The following is a 21,839-nucleotide window of genomic DNA, read 5'->3' on the forward strand; positions in this document are numbered from 1 at the left end:
AGACGCAGTGTTTAGATTCCTCTAAAAATATTGTCAACACTAAAAATTACACACGTAAAAAGAATCTTAACAGTGTTCATTATTACCCCATGTTTAATGGGTAATTATGAACAGATAAAAGAACAACAAAGAATGATCTGAAAAAGATTTAGATTGCTTATACTGAAAAAGTAAATATTTGCTTAAAATAAAATTTTGAATGTTTATTATGATTGTTTTTTTTATGCAATTCAGTGCTACAAAGTTAACTTTTAGACACTGAAACCACTGACCATACTGACTGGACACTCGATTTCGTTTTCTGGATAATTTTTCCAGAAAAAAAAACAAAAAAAATCATTTTTCCAACAGTACGCAATGTCGATTCCAGAGTGCGCTTCGATCGATTTGAAGAAATGCTATCCCAGTTAGGAAATGCCACCCAACTTTAAAAACAAAACACGCAATTTCTACGATAAAATCGGGCTAAACAGGACCATTTTTCCTACAGGGCATTTTTTGTCAAACTTTTCAGGTTCGCCACCTGCAGTCGGTATTGCGAACCTACAAAATCTGACAACAAAAAATTAGACAGAAAATGGTTGAATTTTTGTTCTAAGAGTCAAGTCAGTGTGGTCAGTGCTGAAACGGTATCGAAAAGCGATAGTTTTCGAAACCTACAGTTTTTTGCCTGCGAAAGTACAGTTCATGATCGACTTGATCAGTAATTTTGAGACATTTGGAAAGGTCGTTAACATGTGGTTATTTGTTAAGATGCACTTCTTGTAGGTCAATTAATAGATTCTCAAAGGAATTTTTCAAAATTGCGTAAAATTTTGTATGCCACTCGTGGCAAGATTCGACTTGTTGAGCACTCGACATAATTATCCAACTCGGCAAGCCCCGGTCAATGAATTTACGACTCGCGTTAAGGAGAACCATTTTTGCAACTTGTTGGAATAATTAACTAATTAGAAACCATTCTTCAAATATTGTTTTTGCATCGTTTCAAAGTTCTAATTGCAGAACTTGAAAATCACGATCTCTATTTTGAATTCTGACTTCAAAAGTTGAATTCAGATTCCCCCGAGTATTTTTTATTTTAAATTTAAAAATTTCAATTTCGAAACGAATAATAAAAAAAATGCAAAAGGAATTCAAAATTATGATTCTATATAACAAAATCAAAAGTTTTGCAAATGAATTAAAATGGGAACCATTCATTTTTGTCAGATTACAATTTCTAATTTTGCAGTTAAAATTCATCAAAACTTGAATTTAAACTTAATTAAAAAAAAAAACATTAATTTCAAGTTCAAGATAAAATTTTGATTTATAATAGAAATCGCAAATTTTGAAAGAGTTTTTAAAAGGAACAATGTAATATTTTGTAGCAGCCATAAAAGTTTTAAAGAAAACATTTCTAAATTCTCTATTGCATATGACTCCATATATGGTCTCAAATATTTTCTTAAATGTGTTTAGCATGATTCTGTTTATACTGTAAAATGTTCAATATTTAAAGTCACAAGTTAAAAACCTAAGTTTTATAAAACTTGTTGTTTTTATAACAACTTGTTTCATGAAGTTGGGGTGGTCCTATAAAAATCAGTTTTTTCTTGATATCCTTTCATGGTTATATTTTATCAAAATCATTTAATCAGCAACATTTTAGATAATTATAATGCGCATCTTTTGTTGAAAATGGATTACCAAAGTTTGTTTTTTTAAAGTTATGAGGCAATATGTGTTCAAAAATGATTCTTTTAGAGCTTCAATACCTCCAAATAGAGCAAGCGGAAAATTTTATTTTTGATTGCATTTGAAAGTTCATGTTATAATATAAAAAAAAAATTGGAAATGTGTTTTTGATTAATGCGTTTAATCGTTGTATGAAATTTACTAAAAATCGTCAAAATCTCTATACAAATAGAGAGAATTTGTACATTTGTTCTTCAAGAACTCAGAAACTACTGGACCGATTGATGTAAAATTCGGCATGGAGTAGTTTTTTGAGTAAAGAATGATATCCGTGGCGTTTTGAGTCGGTCGCACTTAAGGGAGGGAGGACTCCCATACAAAATAACCGTAAAGTACGCTAAAAAGCAGTAAAATTCAATCTATTGACAAGTGAATTGCATCAAATGTTGTAAAAATGCTTACATTTACATGTTCAAAAAAAAAGTACACAAAGGCCCCTCCCGTCAAAGAAATGGGGGGTCTCAATCCAATATAAAGAAAACACGAAAAAACCTAATCAGAAAATAGAATAAAAACAGAAAAATAAAAAAAAATATATATATATATATATATATATATATATATATATATATATATATATATATATAAATCGACAACTGAGGCATAGCAGTTGAATTAACGTCCAAGATTTAAATTGTTTTAGTCAATTTAGGCTTTGCTGACTGAATAACACTCAGTACCTAGATGGGAATCGAACCCATGCTGCCAGTAGACCAGATTACCGTCTTATTACACTAACCGCTCGGCCACTGGACCGTACTCATCAAAGCTCTCATTTTCATTATATTTGCCAGCATGAATAGAGTAATTAGGTTTACTGTAAGAGTCACATAAGATTTGTTTTAGGATTGAGCACATTTCAAAACTATAGAAATTTATATACCAATCAAATAAATTAATTTAAGTGCAAAATAATCAGCAGTCTTCCACTAGCATTACAAAAAATCTTCAAATCGAAATCTTATTGGTAATGTTTTTTTTTAATTTACTGAACAGGTAGAAATTTTGCCATGTCTCAAAAATTGAAAGTTGCCATCGAAGAGGCTCTAAAATTGAATCAAGTAGAATATGTACATTATATGATGTAGAGATGAGTCATGATGCATTCTTAAAGAAGAATTAATATTTCATAATATCATTTTCATATTTCAAAGAAATCAAATCAAATTAAAGAAGGAAAAGATATTTTTTTTTGATTGAAAACTTTCTAGAAAAAGAAGCGGAATATTCCGAGTAAAAAGCGGGACGGCGCACACAGGGGTAAAACATAAAAAAGGCGATCAAAACTGTTTTCTGCCGAAACTATTCGTTTTAGACCTATAGTGTCTTCGAGACAAATGACCAGCATTACAAGGGCTAAATAATTAGTTTTTTGAAAAATTGATGAATCCCCCTAGTAGTGAGTTAGAAAAAAATAACTTTTTTATTATTCATTTTAGAGCTGTATTGTCTGAGAAAAGTTTTTAGCTTGTACCAATTCTAGCAACTTTGCTAAAGAAGCTATAGCTGTAACATTAATCGTTTCAAAGTTATGACAATTTTTAGAAAAATAACACCAATTTTCAGTTTTTTCAACATAACTTTTTTGCGCGTGATTTTTCATATAAAATATGTTCTAGAGAGTTTTGAAGACAAAAAAGTTGTACACTTTTGCTGAATATACTGTATAAAAATTTTGAAGTTTAAACGAGATATCTTAAAAATACTTAACAAAAATAGTCATATTGAACGGGTTATATCTGCTGAGTTCGGTTACATATTTTACAGTTATGCAATCAGAAAAGTTTCACCTTTCAAACAATATACAATTCAAAGTGGCCAATTTTGATCTTCATTGTGTAAATGTGAATAGGAGTGAGATAAAAATGAAGTTTTTATACTAATTTGAGCCCATCTACCATCTCAAGTCCGAGTGGTTCAAGTAGGCCTACTGTTAGGAATCCTACATGTGCCAGCCTAATAGTAATAGTTAAGCTCAAATTAGTATAAAAACTTCACTTTCGGCTCACTTCTATTGACATTTACACTATGAAGGTCACAATTGGCCACTTTTAATTGTACATTTTTTGAAAGGCGTTACTTTTCTTATTTGAAAACTGTAAAATATGTAACCGAATTCGTCCGAACTCAGCAGATATAACCAGTTCAAAATGACTATTTTTGTTAAGTATTTTTAAGATATCTCGTTTAAACTTCAAAATTTCTATACAGTATATTCAGCAAAAGTGTACAACTTTTTTGTCTTCAAAACTCTCTAGAACATATTTTACATGAAAAATCACGCGCAAAAAAGTTATGTTGAAAAAACTGAAAATTGGTGTTATTTTTCTAAAAGTTGTCATAACTTTGAAACGATTAATGTTACAGCTATGGCTTCTTTAGCAAAGTTGCTAGAATTGGTACTAGCTAAAAACTTTTCTCAGACAATACAGCTCTAAAATGAATAATGAAAAAGTTAGTTTTTCTAACTCACTACTAGGTGGATTAATCAATTTTTCAAAAAGCTAATTATTTAGTCCTTGTAATGTTGGTCATTTGTCTCGAAAACACTATAGATCTAAAACGAACAGTTTCGGCGGAAAATAGTTTTGATCGCCTTTTTTATATTTTACCCCTGTGTGCGGCGGGACATTTACTAAAAAATGGGACATGACCCGCTTCTGCGGGACTGATGGCAACCCTACATAGAGGTATCACACGATTGACTTAAGGACTACTCGTTAACCTTCGAACGCGTTACACCTGGAGTCACATGTAAATATCTCCAAACAAAAACGTGACAAAATTGGAGCTTAGAAAAATTTCAATCAAATCCATGGATCTGAAAATAGAGCGTTATGAAGTTCCAACGATGTCCAACGATCGACGTATTGGGATAAAGTTGCTAGTTGCTAGTATTTGAAAATTATGAAAACAGATTTTTAAGTCACATATGTTGATATTTTTTAACTACAGCCAAATAAATCAAAATAATATGTTTTTGGAAAAAAAACTTAGGTGTACAGCGTATTAAAAAAGATCTTCGTAAGAGATTCCTACTACAAAATAGGTCTGAGAAATCAAATCGAGTTTCAAGTGTCCTCACTTTCCTCTTTTTAATTCACTCGCTATCCTTGTTACGACAAGGTCTATTGTTTCAAGTCAGGCTTTTATGGCTTCTGTTGGTTTATAGTTCGTAGGTAATTATTGCATTGTAATTATATTTAGGTACCGAATTCACCCCTGCTAGTGAGCTTTCTGCTATTTACCCGGCGCACACTGGGGTAAAACATGAAAAAGGCGATCAAAACTGTTTTCTGCCGAAACTGTTCGTTTTAGACCTATAGTGTCTTCGAGACAAATGACCAGCATTACAAGGGCTAAAAAATAAGTTTTTTAAAAAATTGATTAATCCACCTAGTAGTGAGTTAGAAAAACTAACTTTTTTAATATCCATTTTAGAGCTGTACTGTCTGAGAAAAGTTTTTAGCTTGTACCAATTCTAGCAACTTTGCTAAAGAAGTCATAGCTGTAACATTAATCGTTTCAAAGTTATGACAATTTTTAGAAAAATAACACCAATTTTCAGTTTTTTCAACATAACTTTTTTGCGCGTGATTTTTCATATAAAATATGTTCTAGAGAGTTTTGAAGACAGAAAAGTTGTACACTTTTGCTGAATATACTGTATAGAAATTTTGAAGTTTAAACGATATATCTTAAAAATACTTAACAAAAATAGTCATTTTGAACTGGTTATATCTCCTGAGTTCGGACGAGTTCGGTTACATATTTTACAGTTTTGCAATTAGAAAAGTATCGCCTTTCAAACAATGTACAATTAAAAGTGGCCAATTGTGACCTTCATAGTGTAAATGTCAATAGAAGTGAGCCGAAAGTGAAGTTTTTATACTAATTTGAGCATAACTATTACTATTTGGCTGCAACATGTAGGATTCCTATAAGTAGGCCTACTTGAACCACCTGGACTTGAGATGGTAGATGGGCTCAAATTAGTATAAAAACTACATTTTTATCTCACTTCTATTGACATTTACACAATGAGGATCAAAATTGGCCACTTTTAATTGTATATTGTTTGAAAGGCGATACTTTTTTGATTGCAAAACTGTAAAATATGTAACCGAACTCGTCCGAACTCAGGAGATATAACCAGTTCAAAATGACTATTTTTGTTAAGTATTTTTAAGATATCTCGTTTAAACTTCAAAATTTCTATACAGTATATTCAGCAAAAGTGTACAACTTTTCTGTCTTCAAAACTCTCTAGAACATATTTTAAATGAAAAATCACGCGCAAAAAAGTTATGTTGAAAAAACTGAAAATTGGTGTTATTTTTCTAAAAATTGTCATAACTTTGAAACGATTAATGTTACAGCTATGACTTCTTTAGCAAAGTTGCTAGAATTGGTACAAGCTAAAAACTTTTCTCAGACAGTACAGCTCTAAAATGGATATTAAAAAAGTTAGTTTTTCTAACTCACTACTAGGTGGATTAATCAATTTTTTAAAAAACTTATTTTTTAGCCCTTGTAATGCTGGTCATTTGTCTCGAAGACACTATAGGTCTAAAACGAACAGTTTCGGCAGAAAACAGTTTTGATCGCCTTTTTCATGTTTTACCCCTGTGTGCGGCGTGTGAAAAGATGCACAATTCTGAACAGTTAGCGGACAACGATAATCAATGTTTCTATCACATATCCAACGGCATTTGTAAAATAGATTTCAATCAGTTAATCCGGCATAGATTACTGATTCAACAATCCCCTCGTGGTTCCAGAAGTGTGCTGAAACGAAAAATCTGTACAAATGCATCGGGCAGCAGTCCTCGAATCGATTTTAGGCAATTACTTCATGAAAGGCTACAGAAGCTCCAAGACTCGCCAGAATCGAGCTGCGATGGGAATACGCAGGCACTCAAGTTCTCCATCTTTCGTAGCGTTGAGCTGATGGCTCAAAGTTGTTACAGTGAAAGTGGTGTGAATTGAAACGAAGTAGAGAAACTGATTGGTATCGTCACTAATGATGGTTTACTATTCAGAAATAATTTTATATTTAATTGTAAATCGTTTTAAAAGGAATACATTATGTAATACAGTAAAAAGTGCCTACAATTAAAAAAATTCGAATGGTAAGGAACATTTTTGATGATACATTATTTTTATTCCGGTGATATTTTGTTATAGTCTGTGAAGCGTTTAGAGTATTGTTTGTAAATGATAATCAAGGCCAACATTTGATCAAATCTTTCAATAGGGGAAATGAGGGCATGATGGCCACACGAGGCAAGATGGCACTTTAATTTTTAGCTGTGTTTTAGAGATTTTTTTTCTAAGCACATCTTATTTAACAGTTCATTCCTTTGTTTTACTGCCGTATGAAATACTTGGATTTTCATTTGGTAAATTCATGTTTTCTTGAATAACATTTTCATGCGATTTCGATGTGATGAAAAATAATTAATTTTGAAGCAACTCCAGAAAAAAAATAACAAACAAAAAAGCACATCAACTTAGGGATCATCTTACTCCGTACGTCGGAAAACCGTCAGGTTTGTGAGTGTTAAATGACAGTTTGACCAGATAGTTTGGGTACTGATCATCTAGCTTAAGTTTACTTTTTTTTGGGCGTAGCAATTGGCGTTGAGGACCAAAAATGTGAAAAAAGGGGTGCGAAATAAGAATAGTACCACTTGAGTTTTACAACAAAAACAAGATTATTTAAAAAAAATTACTGTGTAAAAGTGAATAATAATGCTTCTACGAATTATTTGAATAGATAACTGCATTTTAAAAGAGTTTTCTAGAATCCCAAAGGTTTTTAAAGGGGGTTTTAAGAGATGCTCTTCTAGCGTTAAGGAATTCGTTATTTGAGCTGTAATTTTTTACCAAACTATTTACTTTCTTCATTAAAATGATGTAAAATGATGAAACAAACATTCGGGATTTATTTTGAATCAAAAAAAGTAGGTTGGAAATCAAAAACTTAGATTTTTTTTCAGTAAACTACATTTTTTCCAGTTTCAAGTCGTAGAAGGCAGCACTATCTTGCAGTTAAAACCAAATTAAGTCTCAATATTTATTTTATAGGTTTATTTAGGCCCTTATTCAGCAATTTTAAGGTATTTTCCCATCACAGTTTTGTGGAAGTTCACGCTGCAGAAAGCTTTTCCGGATTTGCAAAATAATCAACAGCACAAAAATGTTCAACCGCCAAAATTCCTGCTCATCTAAACTTCCGATTCAATTGCAAATCATACCAATATTACTGCTAACCATCTGATCCATCAAGTTCCATCGCAAAGTACAACTTTATTCCTATAATCGGTCCAAAATATTTACTTTCAGTGACTTTGATGCAATTCTAATTTTTTTTTTTTTATTTAGTGATCTTAGAATTTCCAAGGCGTTCACACGGTACCATGTACTTATTTTTTAATCAAAATCATCCAGCACACCCTAATTAATCCTGGATATTCGAAAATGGGTATGAATTTTTTCACATTTTCGTAGGTGATGGAAAGAATTAAAGAAACATAAGCTATCAAAGAACGAAAGAACATAAGCCGTAAATATCATGAATTTTTCGAAAAAGATACAACGGCTCACCGGCAGGACATGAAAGAAAAAAAGCAATACGAGAAACATTCCACTTGAGGCCCTTTTTAACCACTGTGCTTTGGTCAGAGAAGTGGGGTAAAGTTGTGTATTTTTGTCATAAATAATGTAATATTTAGCTTAACGGTAAACGGAAGGCGCATTTGAAAAAAAAAAACAAGAATTGTCGCGATTTGATTGCCGAGCTATGAAGCATTTGAGAGGCAAGTACATAGGTTGCAGCAAAAACCGAAAATCGAAAAACATAAATTATTCTACTTGTCTTCATGTTTAGTTTACCGCACTTGTAGAGCAAAGGCACATTTAGAGTAAGGTTGCCAGATTTTTTTCATCACGTATCTGGGCCGGACATATCCGGGCAATTTTTACTGAAAATCTGGCAAAATCCGGGCATTTGATTTCGAAATTGTCGACCAAGAATCCGGGCATTATTCGGGCGAATTTGGTCAGGACCCAAGAATAACTCAACAATTTGTTTCCTAAGATTTCTATCAACATCTATTAGCAGAACAATCAATTCAACTGACTTCACTGCTGGTGCCTAGCAGGGTATTGCATGACTACTTTTCAAGCAATATTTGCAAACGATCTTGCACAAAGTTGTTCGGCGGAGAATTTCTTTCGAAGAATTTAAAAATTTGCGTAAAACAATAAGAGCAAGTTCACTTGTGTTGGAAAAAAGTGGTTGAAATTTTTATACTAAACATTTTGAAAAGTTTCAAGATCTGCGGCCGTCAAGTTTCTTTAGAACACTTGTTCTATTTTCGCATGTTGTAATGCAAAAATAGTTGAATTTCTTTAACATACCGGTAAAATTTCTATCACTTTTTCCAATACGAGTAAACTTGCTTATAGTAGACTGTATTCCACAAAAGAAAAAAAAAATAATGTTGATTTTTCTGAACAAAATATTCAATTTTCCCAAACAAACTTAAAAGTTAAAATTTACTCTTATTGTCGTTATTTAAAAATTCTGCAAAAAATGATGCATAAGTTTTTTGAACCCAGGGTTTGAGAGATAAAAAAAAAATCCTATACCGACTCAGTCTAATGTGCCATACTCGCAACGATGAAAGCCCTATCCACATATTCTTTAAGCTCCAAGGTCATAAGAATTATTTTTTAAGGAAAACGATACTTGCATTCCACAAGAGCTGCAATTTTGAGGATTTACCTGGACACTATACGCATCCCGTAAAAATTTTATTGCTTGCCTGTGAGAGCCGTGCTCGACAAAAAAACGAAGACTTTTTTAAGTCGACGTAAACAAACCATAAATCAATAAAAGTGTTCAATTGCGACAAGAATGCTTTACAGTTTTTTCGTGGGCGGTCTGTTTATGAAAATGATTAAGCCTCCTCAAGGTAATAAAAACAAAGTTCTAAATTGGTCTGTTTCACTGAAATCCAACGTCGAACTTCGTCCTGATGTTTCATGTTTAAATGTTCTTTGCTAGAGAAAATTGAGAATTGTATTTCTACAGACTGCGTTACAGGACATAACTATTTATATGCGTAGAGAACAGGAAAAAACCCGACATTTAATTTGTCAAAATGTCATCATTTATTTATACTCTAATATGTGTTGTGAGCCTACTTGGTTGAATAATGCTACTGAATCAAAGCGATCGAAAAATTCAATCACGGTATAAGAAAAATTCAGATACCGGTATTTCGATAGCAACTTCTTCAGTGAGCGTTTTCGATTGATTTGAAGAGAATCTTTCGATTGCCTTGATTCAGAGTACTTATTTATAGTTTTACTGTAAAATACTTTGTTGTATTGCAACTTTGAAAACCTGGACACAACCTTTTTTAGTTTAATAATTTTGAAATTAATCATATGCAAAAAATCGTTAAAAATAAAGCACCTTTTACACCTAAAGTGAAAATGAACAATCACGAATCTTAAACTCAACAAAGCGACTTAATACAGTTATTTGACATGATGGAATCAATGTGGAATAGTTTGAACATGAAACCGATCTCAATGTCTAAATTTTGTTTAAAAAACTTAAAAGTTTTCCAACTTGTCAAAGAAGTCTAATCATACGGTGTTTTAAAACAGTTGTAAGAGGTTTTCAACGCGGTATTTTTCTCCCTAGGTCTTATCGAAGCTTAAAGATTTTGAAGCTCGCCAACGATTCTGCGTAATGTTTCATCTAACGCAGGCACTTTCGAGTCCAAAAACTTACAATAGAAGAAAAGAGGCGTGTTTGTTTACGGAAATCATAATCGAGGTTTGAATAACGGTCAATTTGCTGATGCAGTAACCGACATACGGTAATAAACTTTTGCATACATTTTCTGCACAGGTAATACCCCAAAGATATTTCAGCAATTTAAAAAGTAGAGCACCGGTAAGCCCAGCTCGATTGCTGGTCATTTGGGAAAATCTTGTTCGGATCTGAGATTTGAGACAAGAAAAATCAGTGGGCGTTATTGGTCGCATGCTGGATAAAGTAATTTTTATGCTCTGTTTACGTTGGGATCTGACCCCTGGCGACGCCCAGTCAGTAAAAGGAGCATAATTTGCCTGGAATTTACAGCAAAGTACTTGCCGGCAGTTTGTATACCATGTCTATACATACGTATAGACGCTACCATAAATCCGTTTATGACTTGCCGGGGATAACTGAGACGATTGTCGGACACATCAATCTGCTACCTATGGTACCGCATATGGTTTTACAGGAACATAACTATATTTTCGTCCGTATCGTCCCGTCAAATTGGAACCTAATAAATGTAGCACAAACCAGGTGCCTGACTGCTCTGTATAAGGATATATCAAAATTACGTATTGTTGCCTGTTCATTGCTTTTTTCAATTACGTGACGGAGTGCCGTTATTTTTTTTATCCCACATGTCGTTCAGGTAAAACAAACGATTCAAACTTGAGGGACTTTTTTAAGTCGACGTAAACAAACCATAAAATAATTAAATTTTTGAATGGTCGCTGGTATCATCTGAGCAAAAGTGGGCGGTTTGTTTTGGGAAATAATTATTCCCCTATGGTAAAAAAATTATTCTCACACAATTCATCTTTTTGAACAAGGTTCGGCAATAAAACTCTATACAAACTTCAAGCTAGTTCAACGAAAACTTAGCACAGATGGTTTACAGTAACAGATACATATACATATGTGTACGAATTAAAATTAATATCTTGGCATAAGATTGTTTGAATTACATTTTTTTTTAAATCTCGTTAAACTTAATACAATGCGGACTAAATACGAGAATTCTCGTTGTATCGCTTGCCGCGAATGTGCTACTGCTTAAAAGCATAACTCGAATGTTAAAAATTCAATCATAAAACTCTATTCTCCAAAACTAATTGAAACACTTTCGGTATCTCAAAAATATTACATAAGTAAGTTGTTAATCCAGTGAGTTTTGAGATATAGAATGCCGAACTTCGATGTTTTATGGCTTAGATTTTTTTGTGGTCCCTAATGTTTTAAGTGAAAATTTATAAAAACTATGCGAATTGTTGCTTGCGATTACTTTAAGAAAAAGGTTGCCAGTTTACCCGGCTTTATCCGGGTTTGCCCGGATATTTAATATAAAATTTGTGAAAAGTCCTGTTTCCACGATCGGTCCATGGCACGGTTGTGGATTTTATTTGCTGAAGAAAGTGATCCTGGAGATTTGCCCAGTCTCTTTTTTTTTCTCTTTGGTTTGCTTAAAGTTTCTTGTTGCGTCTTGAGCTTTTGAACTTTTGAAAAACGTGGGAAGAGTGTCTGGCTTCATTGGCTAAGCAATCAGTAAATTCATCCCGGGAATTCCGGCGTGCCCCGGGAAGCATGTGTAAAGGAGCAAATAATCTGAAGACACTTAAGAGATATATGAAAACCAGAGGCTCTAGGAAAAAAGTTCCACTTTTAGTCCGTACGGACCACTGTGCAGTAGATTGACATCAAGAATGCTTATATATTGTGAATTTTAATAAAAATTTTAGAAACGTCGTTGGTGAACAGGCAATAAAACACCGACTTCCGAAAATTTAGTACTTTACTTTTCTTTGTCGGAAGTCTTTCGGAAGTCCGTACTTCCGAAGTAAAATTTAGTGCTGGCGCGTTAATATGCAGAAGTGAATGGATTTTCGATGAATCCTGGAGGATATACGGAATATACTACAATACCGCTAAATGACCGAGCAGGTCAGCTAATGACAGATCGAATTGATCAGCTCAAACGTATTTATAATAGGACAGAGCTTTTCGAATATCTTATTCCGATAATAGTTGAAGTGAACCAACGATTTTTATCAATTCTACTTTTTCTCAATGCAATGAGATGACAAGATGACTGGATTGATCGTCTGCAGATCCGAATACCAGGGGTTTCTTCGACAATGGGGAAGAAACATGATCTTTAACAAGCTGTTTTTTTTTGTATTTTTCGCTCAAAGGCAACTAGAAAACCTCACCGATTGCTTCAAAGCAGCTGATCTCAGCAGGAGTGCCGGTTGTGGGACCAAAGAAGACATCGAACACCGGTTCAGATAGGCTCGATATGTCTTTGCAGGTCTCCGAAACATCTGGCGGTCACGTCAGATCACTTTACCCACAACAAAAATTTGAATCATTAACTCAAACGTCAAATCCCCGCTGTTGTAGGGACAACAACGCCGCCACGAGCTTCTGGGCCTGCCTCTTCTTCGATCTTCATCTGGATTCCAGTCAAGCGCCTCTTTAAAAATCTCGTTGTCATCTCTTCGCAGCGTGTGCCTAATCCATCTCCACTTATGTTCCCGAATCCCGATTTCTAGCACCTTTTGATCACACCGGCGATGAAGTTCCACGTTTGAGATCCAGTTGCCACCAAGAGCAGATGATGTTTCGCAGGCAGTGATTCACAAAAACTTGCAGTTTTCGCTTTGTCACCGCATATGTGCACCAAGTTTCATACCCGTACAGCAATACGGATTTGACGTTCGAGTAGAAGATTCGGATCTTAGTTTGTAGAGATCTGGCGTGAGCGCCAGATGTTTCGAAGACTCGCAAACGCAAATCGGGCTTTTCAGATCCGTCTTTCCTGGTACACCACCATCAGGCGTAATCTGGCTACCAAGGTACTGGAAGCTCTCCACTTTCTCAACCTGTTGTCTAGCTACCACGAAATCGGAACGATTGTCTGTGTTGATTTTCATCGACTTGGTCTTTCCGACATTGATTTTGAGACCTGCTGCCTTAGAGCTTTCGGTGAGGTCGTCGAGTTTGCTCTGCATGTCTTGTTGTTCTTGGGCGAGCAAAACAATATCGTCTGCCAGGTCAAGGTCGTTTAGCACGGCAATCCTCGGTTTGGTCTACAGTCAATTGATCCAGATCTTATCCATTACGATGGGAAAGAGTATCGGTGATAAAATACATCCTTGTCTCACTCCAGCAGTTACCGAGATTGGATCAAACAAGACACCGTCGTGCAGGACCTTGCACGAATATGCCTCGTATATTGTGCTTCGATGAGATGGACTAGTTTCTCTGGGACTCCTCGTCGCCTTAGAGCCGCCCAAATGTTTTCATGGTTAGGTCGGTCGAATGCTTTTCCTGGAGTCCTCGGAGTCGGTCGGAGTCCTGGAATTCGTTGATTTGTTGCAGTATGATTCCGGATCGGAATCCAGCTTGTTGCCGTCGGAGTGTAGCGTTGATTTTCTTCTGGATCCTGTTCAGGATCACTTTGCAGAGTTGTACAGATAAAAGTTATGCCAGGCCAGTTACTGCATTCGGTCAGATCTCCTTTCTTCGCGACCTTCACAAGGGTATCCTGCATCCAGTCGGCCGGGAATGTTGCAGTATCCCAAATGTCAGCGAAAAGACGGTGCAACATTTGTGCTGACAAGGCAGGGTCGGCTTTAAGCATCTCAGCAGGAATGCAATAGATTCCAGGCGCTTTGTTGGACTTCATGTCTTTGAATGCCGCTTCTATATTAGCCAGCGAGGTCGATTCTGAGTTGACGCTATTAATGCGACTTACTGATGGCGCTTCGAGCTGCAGGTTTTGTTAGCCATCGCTATTTGTGACTCGGAAGAGTTGTTCAAAATGCTCAGTCCAACGCTTGAGCTGATCTGTTCGATCTGCCAACAGCTGACCTGCTCGGTCTTTCAGCGGCATCTTGGAAGCGAGAAATGTCATAAAGTAATCGGATATCTCCAACGGCGGCGGCTCTTTCTCCCTCTTCGGCTAGGGAGTTTGTCCAGGCTCTTTTGTCTCATCTACAATCTCGTTTTTCTGGTTGACTGACGATACACATTGATAAAGGGGCAAACCTAGAAACTTGTGGCGTGGAAGCCAAGCCGCAGAAATGATGACAAGAATCTTGAGCAGCGGCAAGTAAAGACGCTGACTAAGGATCCTAAACAGATGAGATTTTTTCTTGGTTTAACCCTATGCGTCGGTCAATAATTGGTAGATCTTTAAGAAATTAGATACATAATTTAATAGTTTCATTACTCATGCAATGAAGAGTTCATGAACTCCAATAATCCATAGATGTTTCTAGTCTGGAGCGCCAACTGCAATCGTGCGACGCAATTATGACGATTTGTCATTCATATAACTGGTAAACCATTCACTGGTGTCGTCGTATATTGGCAAAACGTGACTTTACATTTGTATTCCGAATAAAATGCAACAAATTGTTGAGTAGCTAAAACCCAGAACCAAAACAATGAAACTCTAGTTCTTCAAAACACGTCGAACGGGTAACTTTCGAAGCAAGGAAAAGTATATTGACATTTTGTAAATTTATTTAGACACGGGAACTGGCTATTATATGTATATTACTACACATTAGGCTGTGTGTAAACGGTTTATAATAATATATTAATGCATTCATATTGCTCAAAGCAAAGACTAGAGAAGGAACAATTTATATAGCAGGTTTCCTTATACCATAACACATGAGTACCATAAATGTAACTTTCGCATTGTTTGACTATTGCATGATTATCGTTTGATTAAGATATTATAAATATATAACACATGGCCAGAGAGAAAATATTTTAACATTATCATTATGAAGAGTAAACTATTACTTTTCCCTAGAGCCTTCCCTATCATTTGTTCCATTCTCTTGTGCCATGAGCAATAATTGTAGCATTAATAGAGCCTCTACTTTGTCGAGCGGATCCATCACTCCACGCTGCAACCACTTGGGAATGGTTGTTCGGGCGTGACTGAATCCTAGCTTATTCAGAATGTAATCGATGCCATAAGGTTCGATAGACTTACCTGCCCATGATAGTAATCTGCAATTAACGAATCGCAAGTTAAAATATATCTTACATTAGACCGCATTTGAATTATTGCTTACCGAACTGTCGGTTCAAGATGCCACGTTTTGCAGTCGAAGTGCCTCCAATCAGTCCGTAAAAGAGAATCTAAATCCGAGCTGTCCACTTTTATGTGCTTGATGCTTGGAGATTTTTCTTCGGTTCGGTTTTTGTTGTTTGCTGGTGTATCTGACAGATTATGGGAACTTCCAATAGGGTTAGGGGATGATGATAAATCTTGTGAAGATGAAGCTGCCCCAAGATTATTACTGCTTCGTCCTGGTTTTAAGGACGATTGACTCGACAGAGTAGGAGATGGTGATGGTGGTATAATAACCGGGTTTGGTGAAGAAGCGCGAATATTGCCATAGGTACCAAGCTTTAGAAAGATATGGAAGAAAATATACGTAAGTAGGTAATTGTATTCAAACACATGAGAAAATAACGTACCACTCTATCTTTCTCTTTTAAATAAGAAGTAATGAGATCATGTAGAAAGAAGAAAGCATCGGCATCCACGGTCACAAAAATGTGGTCCTCAAATTCGGTTATGAAACTGCATTCGACTAATGGTTTCTCTTCTGCAAAAAAAAACGAATTAGTTTCACTCATAAAGTTCATATTCATAGTCACTTACGAGACACATCAGGAGTAGTGATTCCTTGCAAATGTTCAGTTTTGAAGTGAAGCTGTAAGCTGGGTAACGCGAAGATTACTTCCCGATTGTGATTGTGGTCTTGCAATTTTGGATGCGTTGAAGCTGCCGTTGAACCTCTTGCACGCTCTATTGAATTGGTGTGATGTTCTCGATCGCGTTCCAAAACTGGGAATCGATCCACCGCTGAAAGAGTAATAATTAAATAAAATTATAAATGACATTAGGAAATCAAAACTCACCGTCTATTTCACTACTAGCGAATGCGTAGTGGAACCACTCATGGAGAGTTTTGAACTGCGGTGGAAAAATCACGTTACGACTCATTCTTACAACGGTTGCATTGGAATGATGCTGAGGCGGTTGTGGAGTATTCATCCCTAGGCCAAATGTAAGAGTCTGAATAACGTGCACTTGCTCAGACGATTCCACATGCTGTGCTTCGGTTGCAAAATTTATGCAGGGTTCCTTCAAACTGAACAAAGCCCACGATTTAGATTTGAAATTGATTCCGTGGAAGCATGCCAAAGATATATTCTTGCCATGTAGTTCCATGGTTCCTCCCAAAACCGTTCCAATGTTAGATAAAGGCAATCCCAAGGTAGAAAGCCATAGACCCTTTGTCTGTTTCAGAGGTCGCTGCCAATGTCTATGATGACGAGCGTCATGTATGCTGATTTCTGGTTCCGGGATTGGTTGAACTTGATTGACAGCATATTTTCTCGATGATTCTTTTCTCCGCATACTCGAACGACTATTGGCTGACAATCGCGGTTCTAGGCTCGAAAATACACGTTTAGACGACTTGAACTGCTGCGAAAAGAATTCCTCTAACTTGTAGAACATTTTCAATATGTCAGCAGTAGTAGATTTTGAAATCATCATCTGTAGTTGATCCCAAGATAAATCACCATGGATAAGAATAATAGCCGGAATGTTTGTGGGCAATTTGTTTGTGAAATCGTGTTCTTTAGAAAATTTCCATTCGTCTCGTAGCTGCGCACTCAAAGAACTGATTCTAGTCATCAACACACTTGTTCCCATATAATCAAATTTCAATTCCAAGGCAAACAACTTGATGCCGACTTTATGGTCAGGTTCTCGCCCCGGATCTTCTCTGATATGAATGAATGTATCAATTTTACTTAGTTCAACAGTTCCTCCTACAATTCCTCCTTTAGCATCCAGTGATGATCCGCCCAATCCTACTCCAATATACATATTTTTGTGACCAGTGCTGCCTATACTCAATCGTCCATCACTCTGAAACGCCTTTGTCAACCAAACGATATTACCCATCACATTGCCCATATTCATTTGAACATTTAGCTTAGTAAAATTTACAGCAAAGAGAACCAGTGTTTCCCAAGATCTAGTTTGATTGACATCTGATGGTGAGGTGTCAGAATCTAAACTTAAAGATTTCTGATGTTTTACTCTGGTTTTCAAAGAGGATGAACTAGTGCTGCTGATGCTGTGACTTGGCAGATCCCCTTCAAGGCTCAGTTTAAGTTTCTCGCGACATAGTATTTCCGCTCGCTCGTCGTTAGGCAATTCGGAGTCTGTTACTTTCAAACTACTGATCTCCGACACGCTTTCCAGATCACACATACTAACTTGCTGGTGTACACCCATATCTCCCAAGAACATTCTCCGCACAATACTTCTTCGATACCAAGCTTTAGGAAAAGCCAAAATTTCTGTAAGCCGTCGCATATCGTACTTAAATGAAGCAGATCCAATATCTACAATTGTTGAAAACCGGATTACTGCTTTGGACTGTTCAGTTAGTTTTTTGGAGATTCCAGATTCATAGTTCACTTTTTTGGATCGTGTTATGTGAAATTTGACAAACTCCACATTGATACTGAGCGAGTCCTTTCGTTCGCTGTCTGCCAATGGGCTGAACTGATTCGAATCTTTTAAATTGGTTTTCTTCCCACCATACGGATGAAAAATATACACATTGAAATCTGCTAAACATCCGGTTACACTCAATCCACCAGCAGATTTTCCCTCACACTCGTTGCCGTGTGCTGCTGGATCATCATCCTGTCGGTTTGAGCTGAATATTATGTCCAAAGAAGGTAGTTGAAGCATACATTCCACCCGTGATACTGGCAAGCAAGAGAAACGGAATGTTGATGGTTGCATGTGGAAATACACCACAACATCAACAGGAAAACTAGCGTAAGCTGCGTAATTATTTTCCAACATCTGTAGGTTAACAGGATTCGAAGGTACTGAGAGAGCTTTTGATGGAATGGGTTCCAGCGTTTGTTCCAGGAACTCGAGTATGTGCGGTGATATGATGGTTTCCTCTGGAATGCTCTGCAGAGTCATCCAGGCGAATAAAGTCGCTCGTTTTAGGCCATGTTTTCGAGCCACACCGAAAGGATCTCCTGTGCTAAGCCTTGGCGATATATCTTCGTCTATAATTCGCGATTGATACTGAAGTTTAACATCTAATCCGGGAATGTGGAAAATTGTTAAATCAACCACAGTATAAGGGGAACTATATTTTAGCTTGGTTTTTTCTTTGCTTCTTCTGGGAGGGATTGGGCTACCCCAGTCAGTTCCGATGCTTCTTTCTCTTTTATGCTGCTTCACACTTGCTCCTCCGGCCACACTTCCAGACAATTTGTCATCCTGTACGTCTTTGGTATGTAATACGCATTTTCCTGAATTAACCAATACTTTTATATCTAGCTCGAAGTCAATGTTGGGCTCCTGTTGTTTCTGTGGATGACTGGGACTCTTTTTCCTAAGCTCAACATGTTCACCATCGATCTCCAACAAATTCGGCCCATCGGAAGCGAGTGAAGATGAGTCATATGTAGGCCAATCCGGATAACCCTCATCCAAATCGGCACTAGGAAGCGACGATTGTCTCATTGCCTCTGTAAACGTAACTCTTGTAGTTTGGGGAATTTTTACCTTCAGCGAAGCAGTTCGAGATGGACCGGAATTGGGTGATTCCTGTAAGCTGTTTAGTAAACTGTTGTTGGCGACCCTGTCGGTAGCGGTGGACAATTCTCCAGATTCCCCGAGATCATCACGTGTTGGTGATGGAGCGATAAATGATCTCGACCGGTTAGTAGATCGAAGCATTGTCTTTCTGACTGTGGGTCTTTTCCATTTCTATTAAAAAAAGAAGATATCATTCACTGTAGTTGCCAAAGGCAAAGGTAAAAAATTATAATAAATCAAAAATAAAAATATTGCATAAAAAAGGCAAAATAGTCGGTGAAACAGTTTAAGTTGAGAACCTAGTGTCCTTGTAAATAAGCAACAACTTGAAATAAAAATAAAAAATAACAGGAATATTTTACCTGGAGCATATCCCTACGGAAGTATCTATAGCAAAGAGCTTGCAATTCTTGTAAACGCCGTTCTTCGTTTTCAATGGTTTTAGACGACGCTCCGAGCGTACGCAGATCGTTAACAGTTTTGGTTTGTTCAGCGATTTCGTTTTCCATTAACAACGAACGTTTTTTCGGGTCCAACGTTGCATCGAATAGGAAAGACGGTAGTGAATCCGCTGACTTCCTCTTCTTTGTAGCAAAATCTTGCGAAACTCGCGTTCCTCGATCTGTTTGATCAGCATCCTCACTATCTTGAGTATCAGAGGAAATAGGTTCATCTTCTTCCGATCCAGTCAACATGGTAAGTGTATGACCCAAAGCTGAAAGCTGTTTGCCGATATTGACATCAAGGTGAATATCAACACCTTCCATTTGCCATGTAACATTAAGAAACCACTTGGCATTGTCCGGATGTTTGGCAGCTATTGTACGGGAGCAAACTTCGTACGTTCCCTCTGATACCACACAAAGATTCATGATACCTGAATCGTTCATGTTAGGTTTCCAATCATCCAAAGAGGAATCGAAATCTTCTGCAAACCGTAAACATAGGCCAACAAACTTTCCTTTGGACACCAGCGACCCACAGCTGCAAGCGGATATAATAGTGTTTTCTAATGTGATGACCACGGCTCCTCTTTGTTCAAAGTCACCAACCGAGCGATTGCCTCCCCAGTTTTGGGGTGATTGATTTAGAGGGACACAAATACCCATGTCCTCTACTGTGAGCTGCAGATACAGAGTAGACAAATTTGCGGTGGCCAAATGTTGGCTTAGTTTTTCAAATGGAACTTTTTCAAATACTTGCTGGGTAGCCATTAATACTTCTTTATTCAAATTAGCTCTTTTTTCTGTCCAGTATTCGTAGGCATTTTTGTAGTTCAACCAAACCAAAATTGCTTTATCTACTGCAATAGGTTGAACATAAATAAGAGGCCTTTTAAGAGTGATGAGCACAAGTTCCTTATCATCATTCATCATTTCATCTTGGAAAGCATTTCGTAGACCGATCGTGGTATTGAAGAAAGCATATTGTTGGAACTCCGGCTCGGCTTCGTCGAATATCACATTTTTAATAATTTGGCCTAAAGAAAGGTTAAGATCAATTTGAGCTCTGCCAAAAAGTTTGGTATTTGATCCTTCTGCTAAATTTTTCACACGATTTGATAGCTCAAACTCAAGCCTTCCTGTCTCGAATCGGACCGCTGAGTTACAGGGCGTAGTGGCTGTCAACTGAATTCTTTTAACTCGTATTTTGAGATCGAATAATATACGCTTGATCTGGGATCCATTATCTTCAACATCCTCAAGCCAAATTGGAACTGGCTTTTCACCACCATATACTTTCTGAACAACTTCGTTTACTTCTTTCATAAATACCTTCTGAACGAAAACCAAATGGTTTAGTAGATCGGTAGAAAGACATCGTTCAAACACTCCTATTTCGGCTGAGGCTAGCAGATAACCACCTCGTCGTAGAACAACTCCATCGATTGGCGCTTCTTCCGTTGCACTTTCCGGAACGTACTCAGCACTAACGTGGACCGGAGGCAAAGCGATACAGGCCTCAGAAGGTAAATTCGTTTCAGTAGTTTGTACCTTCGTGGTAAAACTAAGAGAATGGTTCGGTAAATCGATGGTAAACTTAGCTTTGCCCCCCGTCACACCGTTGGACGTTACGTGATCCATTTTGTATTGAGCTTGAAGAGACGGCAGCAGTGCGGCAGAGACAGAAAGACTCTGCAGAATTATATTGAACTGCATAACAAGAGGTTGCAACAATCCACTTGGGTTATTCACAGCCATTTTAGCGGTTGCCGTACTTTGCTTTCGAGCGGTTGGTACTCGATCACGTGATTCCCGGTGGTTATGAAGTGGAGAATCTGGTTCTTCATTTTGTCGTGAAAGTCGAGTGGACGTACGAGTCACGCGCAGTTCCTGTAACGTGGAAGATATCTGCTTCGAACCACGTGTCATCATTCCGTGTAGTGCAACCGGATGTTGTGGAATGTCTATATTTACGATACCAATCGATAAAAGGCCATTGTTTTTATCTTTTCCTTTGCGAGTTATGCTTGAGTAAAGTGTTTGGCTTTTACCGATTGATACTTTTACCACAGTTCTGAAAACAAAAAAAAAACCTTTAATTTCATCTGACTGAGGTGTACGTAAAAAACTTCAC

The 21,839-nt window shown here is 36.7% G+C and overlaps 1 protein-coding gene across 6 annotated transcripts in view; it reads right to left on the reverse strand.

The window, feature by feature from the left end:
• Positions 1 to 15,094: 15,094 nt before the first annotated feature.
• The window catches only part of LOC129749537 (bridge-like lipid transfer protein family member 1), a 31,715-nt gene continuing 24,970 nt past the window's right edge, over positions 15,095 to 21,839 (reverse strand). For all 6 annotated transcript variants that reach the window (XM_055744516.1, XM_055744517.1, XM_055744515.1 and 3 more), the window contains 6 exons: positions 19,625 to 21,779; positions 16,535 to 19,433; positions 16,275 to 16,478; positions 16,088 to 16,218; positions 15,679 to 16,016; positions 15,095 to 15,613 (listed from right to left, as the gene is read on the reverse strand). In XM_055744516.1, coding sequence (XP_055600491.1) covers positions 15,397 to 15,613; positions 15,679 to 16,016; positions 16,088 to 16,218; positions 16,275 to 16,478; positions 16,535 to 19,433; positions 19,625 to 21,779 — 5,944 coding nt within the window. In that variant the 3' untranslated portion in view covers positions 15,095 to 15,396. The remainder of the gene's footprint in view (positions 15,614 to 15,678; positions 16,017 to 16,087; positions 16,219 to 16,274; positions 16,479 to 16,534; positions 19,434 to 19,624; positions 21,780 to 21,839) is intronic.

The sequence above is a fragment of the Uranotaenia lowii genome, chromosome 2 (genome assembly GCF_029784155.1).
Source record: "Uranotaenia lowii strain MFRU-FL chromosome 2, ASM2978415v1, whole genome shotgun sequence".
NCBI classification, from domain to species: Eukaryota; Metazoa; Arthropoda; class Insecta; order Diptera; family Culicidae; genus Uranotaenia; species Uranotaenia lowii.